The 6,320-nt window shown below is 48.7% G+C and overlaps 1 protein-coding gene across 2 annotated transcripts in view; it reads right to left on the minus strand.

Moving 5' to 3' along the window:
* Positions 1–5,281, minus strand: part of PLEKHM1 (pleckstrin homology and RUN domain containing M1) — a 46,619-nt gene extending 41,338 nt beyond the window's left edge. The window contains exons 1-3 of one of the 2 annotated variants that reach the window (XM_006170021.3): positions 5,064–5,281; positions 2,097–2,344; positions 13–136 (exon numbers count right to left, since the gene is read on the minus strand). In XM_006170021.3, coding sequence (XP_006170083.1) covers positions 13–136; positions 2,097–2,344; positions 5,064–5,111 — 420 coding nt within the window. In that variant the 5' untranslated portion in view covers positions 5,112–5,281. The remainder of the gene's footprint in view (positions 1–12; positions 137–2,096; positions 2,345–5,063) is intronic. The other variant, XM_006170022.3, reaches the window with a different exon arrangement.
* Positions 5,282–6,320: the final 1,039 nt, after the last annotated feature.

The following is a 6,320-nucleotide window of genomic DNA, read 5'->3' on the forward strand; positions in this document are numbered from 1 at the left end:
CGGGGCTGGCTCCTGCAGGAGCAGCTTCAGGTAGCACTCCATCAGGCCATCATTGAGGGCCAGTCGAAGCCATGCCCGGCAGCGGCCCACATCCGTGTTGACAAAGGTCAGGTGTTCCAATTCCGAGATGACGTGTCTGGGAAGGGCAGAAGAGACATACTTCAAGAAACCACTACAGGGACCAGCAGATTGCGTAATGTTTACATTGCTGGACCCCCATGTGGTTGACTGCAGTTCAAGTCCTGGACCCAACAGCTTAAAATGCATGCTGGGCACATGTGTGTGCATACCCAAAATACTGAGAGGAGAAACAGAGAAGGGGTTGCAGTGTAGTCATACCCTCTGGGGATGACTTCTTACTTTCTCTCTCTCTGTCTCTCCAGCAAGCACACATGCCCTATAGCAGAAATCTCTCCTAAAAAAAAAAAAAAAAAAAAAAAACAAGAAAAGGAGCAGCAGCAGAAGAAGAAAATCCACTTCAGCCACTGAGGTGTTGTTTTATCCACTGCTTAGCCAGAACCAATAATAATTACTGCAAATATATATAGGCAAGAAAAACTCTCTCTCTTTTTTTTTTTTCATCCAAGGGGGGTATATAGGAGCATTAAGCTATAACTACCAATTCTCTGAGGTGGGTGTCATGAAGGATAACTGCACCCCTGACATCATCATCTCATGACGTGCCCGCTGAGTCCCTACGTGAAAGATCTTTGAAGCTGTGAAGGTATGGGGTAAAGTCCTGCCTTCAGGGGAACACGAAGCAAGTGCTCTTGGGAGAACTGGTGTGTAGGGATGGAGTCAGAAACCCGACCAAGAGCAGTACTTGAAATAGGCCCTGAGGAATTTCAAGAGGCACAGATGAAAGGAGATTGACAAAGACATAAAAAAAGGTGCAAAGGGAAGGAAAGCAGCAGACCTCTAACAGGAGTGAGGAGCTCTTCAGTGACAGCACTGGAGGAAGGGGGGGTGATTAAGTTGCAAAGCCAGGTAAAGAAGGGCCCTTAATATCAAACTAATAAGACAATGTAGGACAATGGTTTCTGCACCTGGCTGTGATTCAGAACCCCCTGGAGAACTTGGTCAGAACACAGATTCTGGGGTCCCCACCTAGTGAACCGGACTACAGGCTCCCACTTGGGAGCCTATCAGCTACAGGTTTAGCACTAGAGAGTGACTTGACCACAGCTGTGAGCACTGTAGGTGAAGTGCTCTAGGGAAGATCAGACCCTAGGCATACCAAACTGGGTTCCTCGGTCTGATGCGAGGCCCCTCCTATGCACTGCCACAGTCCTCTGGTCATGTCTCCCACATGGGAGTGCAGATCACACTCTACTGGACTCAGTGCTTGAGCTCCAGGTAGGCCAAGTTCAGCAAATGGGGACTTGCTGACTGAGCTAAGCGAAGACAGAGTGAGATAAGTGGGACAATTAGAAAGCTGCTGACACCCAGGAGAAGGGTAAGAACCTAAGATACCACAAGGGCAATCGGCATGAAAGGAAGGTTAGAGACTGACAAGGCACCTTTGGGCTGAGGATAGCACTTAATAGCCCTTAGAGGTGCAGTGCCAGCTATGTGCTCAAAAGCCCAGGCAGTCAGGGGTAAGGCCAAACAGCTGACTGTCTCAGGTGAATATTCAGATGCTCTACCTGGATTCCACTCTTAACAAAACCTCATACCTCATTATGAGTATAACATTTAGAGCACAGATGCTCATATATTCTAAGGTAGAGTCAGCAAACTTTCTGTATTGGGCCAGACAGTAAATATTTTAGGCTGTACAAACCACAACAACCTCTGTTGCAACTACTTCATTCTGCCAGGAATGGCGAAAAGGCTACTCCTGCTAAAGGGGACCAGCCCAAGGGCTCAAAGCAGTCACAGGCTTGCCTCAGGGTTGACGCTCTTAAGGTTCCCTGCACACTGGCTGGGAAGCTTGGTCTAGAGAGAGCCTTTCTGTGAGATACTCTCCCTACCTCCCCTGTCGCTGCACCAGGACATGAGGTATCTGCTGGCTTCCGACACAGCTCAAGAGAAGCGCCCAACATCCCACACGCCACAGTTCCTCCCCAGAGTAAACATTCTCCAGCTGATCTCACTTGTGGGTGACAGACTTCAGGAGGGGCCAGAAGACAGGCTGAGGCAGAGGCTTCTGGTGAGCACTTTTCTTCCTCTTCCCTCCAGCCTCGGCTCGGATGTGCTTCGCATGCAGGCCGTGGATGAACATGGCCTCCAGGGCACTGCACATGGTGTTGGCATCTCCGTCTTTGCTAGTGACTACTGTGTCCAGGGACACATACTGCTTCTGTAGTGCCTTTACAGATGCCACCAGCTTCTTCTTGATGACCTGGGCAGCAACAAACAGAACACAGACCTTTACAGGAAAATTCTAGGGAGGGCCCCTGGAATGTACCTCTTAGCTTCTTGCCAAATACACATACAACCGCATAGGAACAAAACTTTCTGTCTGTAGATTCCTTCTGCAAAATTAACATATCTTAATTATAGCAAAGATAGAGCATGGAGAAGAAAAAGAAAGTCATATACATGCAGGGCCCAGAGATAACTACTATACTGATGTCTGGCATATCCTTCATTGTGGGTCCTTTTTCTGCCTAAACTTATCTTCAGTGACATAGCCATATAATCGTGAGTTTTACTTTTTTAACTGCAAGAGGGCATACGCACTCACCAAAAAGAGAGAGAAAATCCCTCAAAGGATGTGATCACATTGCAATCCATTTTCCTCCATATCTCCCTCCTGTCCCTGTTAGAAGCTTTGCCTAGTTAATTATCTGGACTGCAAGTGACAACAGTGCTATCAAGAGACCACATGTCCCAAAACTCCAAATCTGGCAGTTTTAGAAAGTCTTGTCATAAAGTCCGTTTGCACTTCGTATTAATTAGCACATAAGTTAGCCAAATGGACTTTGGTTAGAAAACTGCATAACTGAATTTTCAAATCAGCAATCTATACTCTACCTGGCTCCAAAGGAAAAAGAAAATGTTTTAAGAATAAAGGAAGTGGGGCCGGCAGGTGACACGGTGGTTAAGGGCGCTGGACTCCTACATGGCCAGTCGTGGTTTGAATCCCAGACCTGGTGGCTTGCTTTATCACTTCCCTCTTTCTCTCTCTTTTGCTCTCACTCTGTCCCTTTCTGGTCAAATTAAAACAAAGAAATATTAGGCATACATGTTTTTCAAGCTGCTTGGGATGAGATTTGAACCATGGTTGGCCATGTGGGATTCAGCTACAATGTGAACCACTGAGCTACAGGCCAGTCCCTAATCTCAGGCTTAAATCTTAGCCGGGCATATACTTGCCCATGATCCAGGCTGGCTACAGGCTAGAGGTGGACTACTGTATCAGGACCCTGTTGGGGTCCATCTATCTCTCTTCCTCTCTAGCTCACGGAAGAAACAGACAAGCTACATGTGCAAGAGGCAAAAGGTGCTGCTTTAGAACAATAAAAGCATCAAGAAATCCAGAGGCTCAGATTCAGTCTCAGCTCTGTCAGTGAGTCAGTGACTTCCTGGGTCACCTCAGACATTTCACTTAACCTCTCTGAGCCTCGGTGTCCTCATATGGTAAATGGAAATAATATCTCCTGAGCTACAGCACTGTGGGGAGTGCTCCTTGAGGGAAGGACTTGTTCTTTGTTCATTTTTGTGTCCTCAACATTTGGTGCTGCGCATGACACTAGTACTCAATAAACGCTTGCTAAATGAATACATTACAAAATGCACAAAAAGTCTTTAGCAAATACTGAGTAAAAACTGCTTAATCATAATTATGTCAAAATTACCTATGTGTTTGAAAAAAGACAGAAAGAATTTGTGAAAAAGGTAGTTTTAATTGTTGAGTGATAAAATTATGGAAAAATATTTTTTTTTCTTTTGATTTTAGCCCACACAGTAAATGTTAATATTCATTGAAAAGTTAAATTAATAAATAAAGTAACAGCTCCAGCTATGTGGCAATGTTGTATGGGATTGTGTAAAGGCCACGTGAGAGGGTCAGGTTCTATTCCTGACTCATCCTAAAGGCCGGGTGCAGTGCCATGTGCCTGTAGTCCCAGCTACTGACGAGGCTGAGGCAGGAAGCCTGGAACACAGTGAGACCCTGTCTGAACTTCTACACACACACACACTAACTGCCCCCCCCCACAAAAAAAAGAGTATGAACATTCCACTCAATTGAGCACCTACCAGGAGTTGGGCTACGGGACACGGGGATGAATGAGGCATACCCTGAAGAAACTCAGGCCCTCAAGAAGCCAGTGCATGCAGCCCTTGTTAGAAGGCTGAGCTGCTGAGCTGCCCCAGGACTCTGCTCCAGCTCAGGAGGGCCCTGGAATGGCATGAGGACGGCAGCCCTGGAGAAAGGCCCCTGTAGGAAAGCAGGCTGGAATACATGTCAAGGTGGACCCCTGCTGGCCTGGGGCTGCAGAAAATTCTTGGAATTGGGGAGAAGCAGTGGGGATGAAAGGGAAATGCTGGCTTCTCCCCAAAGATCACCTCTGGATTCCACTGGGGAAATAGCCCCAAAGCTCCTTGACCTCTTGCCTGTCTAACAGAACTGGCAGGGCTTGGTCCAGAGTGCCCAAGATAGCCCAGGGCCCAGCAGGGTGCAAAGAGATCCCCAACACAGTGGGTGCAAGGGGCTCTGGTGAACTGGTCTCACACAATTATGCTTACTTGGCCTGGAAAATGGTTAAAAGGTCAAAGAAATACATACGCTGCCAACTTACTCCCACTACTGAAACAACAGCCAGTGCCTGGGTATATCTGTCTGCGAGCAACTCAATGCATTGGCCAAACTGTGCCAAATCAGGGCGGAAGGTCTGAAAGGAAATGCTTGGTGTCTAGGTAACCTGTCTCAAATCCCCACTGTTTGGGGTCAATTCCCATTTTATCACCAATAAATGATCTACATAGGGTGGCAGTCTTCTCAAAGCCCATTTCTGCTATAGCTCTTTCTCAGCCTGAGGCCTCCCTTTCCATCACTGGCCACTTCTTTCAAAGTGAGAAGACTTCCCACCTTTGATCCTCCCTTGCCCACCTACCGGGATGGCAGCCCGGGGGTCCAGTCCATTCTCCACCACTGAGAGCATTTCCACTCATGCAGCCGCTCCCCAGGAGAATCACATGACACCTGCAGAGCTGGCAGCAGTCAGATGAAGAAGCTCCCGGCTCACCCTCCGACCGGAGTCCTCTCAGTGGCGACAGCAGAGGTCAGCCCAGCTTACTCAAACTGCAACAGAAAGTCCTTGAGTGCACACTGAGAGTGGATTTTAAGGAAGAAACCAAGAAAGGAGAAAAAGCCAGAGGGCTCTTTCCTTGAGCAATGAGGAGCCCCATGTGCCATGGGTGGCTGGCCCATGGACTGTTAGGACAGTTCTATACTCCACCCCAGAAGCAGCACAGGAAACCGGGGGCCTGTGGATAAAGAGTTGTGCGGAGGCTGAGTGAGATACAGAGCTGAGGGTGCGAGGAGGCTGCTGCAGCTGAAGGGGCCAAGAAGCTGCAGGGCCCAGGAGGTAAAAGCTCACAATTCCCATTCAGGTCCCACCTAGCCTGACTCCCGTCCCAAGTCTGCCAGCCCAGCATGAGGAGTACGACTGTAGCAGCTTCACGAGCGGAGGGCTCTCCTGCCAACTCCTGCTTCTCCTTCAGGCTGCAAGGGTCTAGCCTGAACAGCACAGGGACATATCTGAACGGGACCACTGAGGGTTTAATCATAGTTTGCCATTAACCAGCTAGGCATGCTAGGGAGCAGCATCAGACCCACGGGGAGAATATGTAAAGAGCCTCGCCAGGACCTGGTATGCTCCAGGCATTGACGGTGTGTGTAATCCCAGGGGATGTGGACATCCCTTTCTACAGAAAGGGAGCACCAGGGCCTGAATGAGTATGTGAAAAAAGCTGAAGTCAGAACCTTGTTAAATCCCTCAGGGCAGCTGACTTCCTCGTGGGGGTGGGTGGAGTCCCGGGGGGGCAGTTTGAGCCCCAGCAACTTGGACTGAGCTGGGCTCAGCTGGACAGCACATCCACATCCTGGCAACACTTGGGAAGACCCTGCTGAGCATCAGGGGAACACTAAGACAGTTAGGGCTGTCTCTGCTGTCTTATAGCCGTGCCCCAAAGAAGTTAAACCAGGGACCCTTAAATGAGTCTGTTCTCTTTACATGAGCTGCCTCACTTATATCTCTCCCAGCCACTCTAGGAGTGCTGTTTCATAGCCTTCACCTGACAGATAAGGAAATGGAAGCCGACCCAGGTCAGGGAACTTCTGAAGATGCCATTTCTGATAAGTGGCCTTA

Source organism: Tupaia chinensis, unplaced genomic scaffold (assembly GCF_000334495.1).
Source record: "Tupaia chinensis unplaced genomic scaffold, TupChi_1.0 Scaffold148004_1, whole genome shotgun sequence".
Classification (NCBI taxonomy): domain Eukaryota; kingdom Metazoa; phylum Chordata; class Mammalia; order Scandentia; family Tupaiidae; genus Tupaia; species Tupaia belangeri.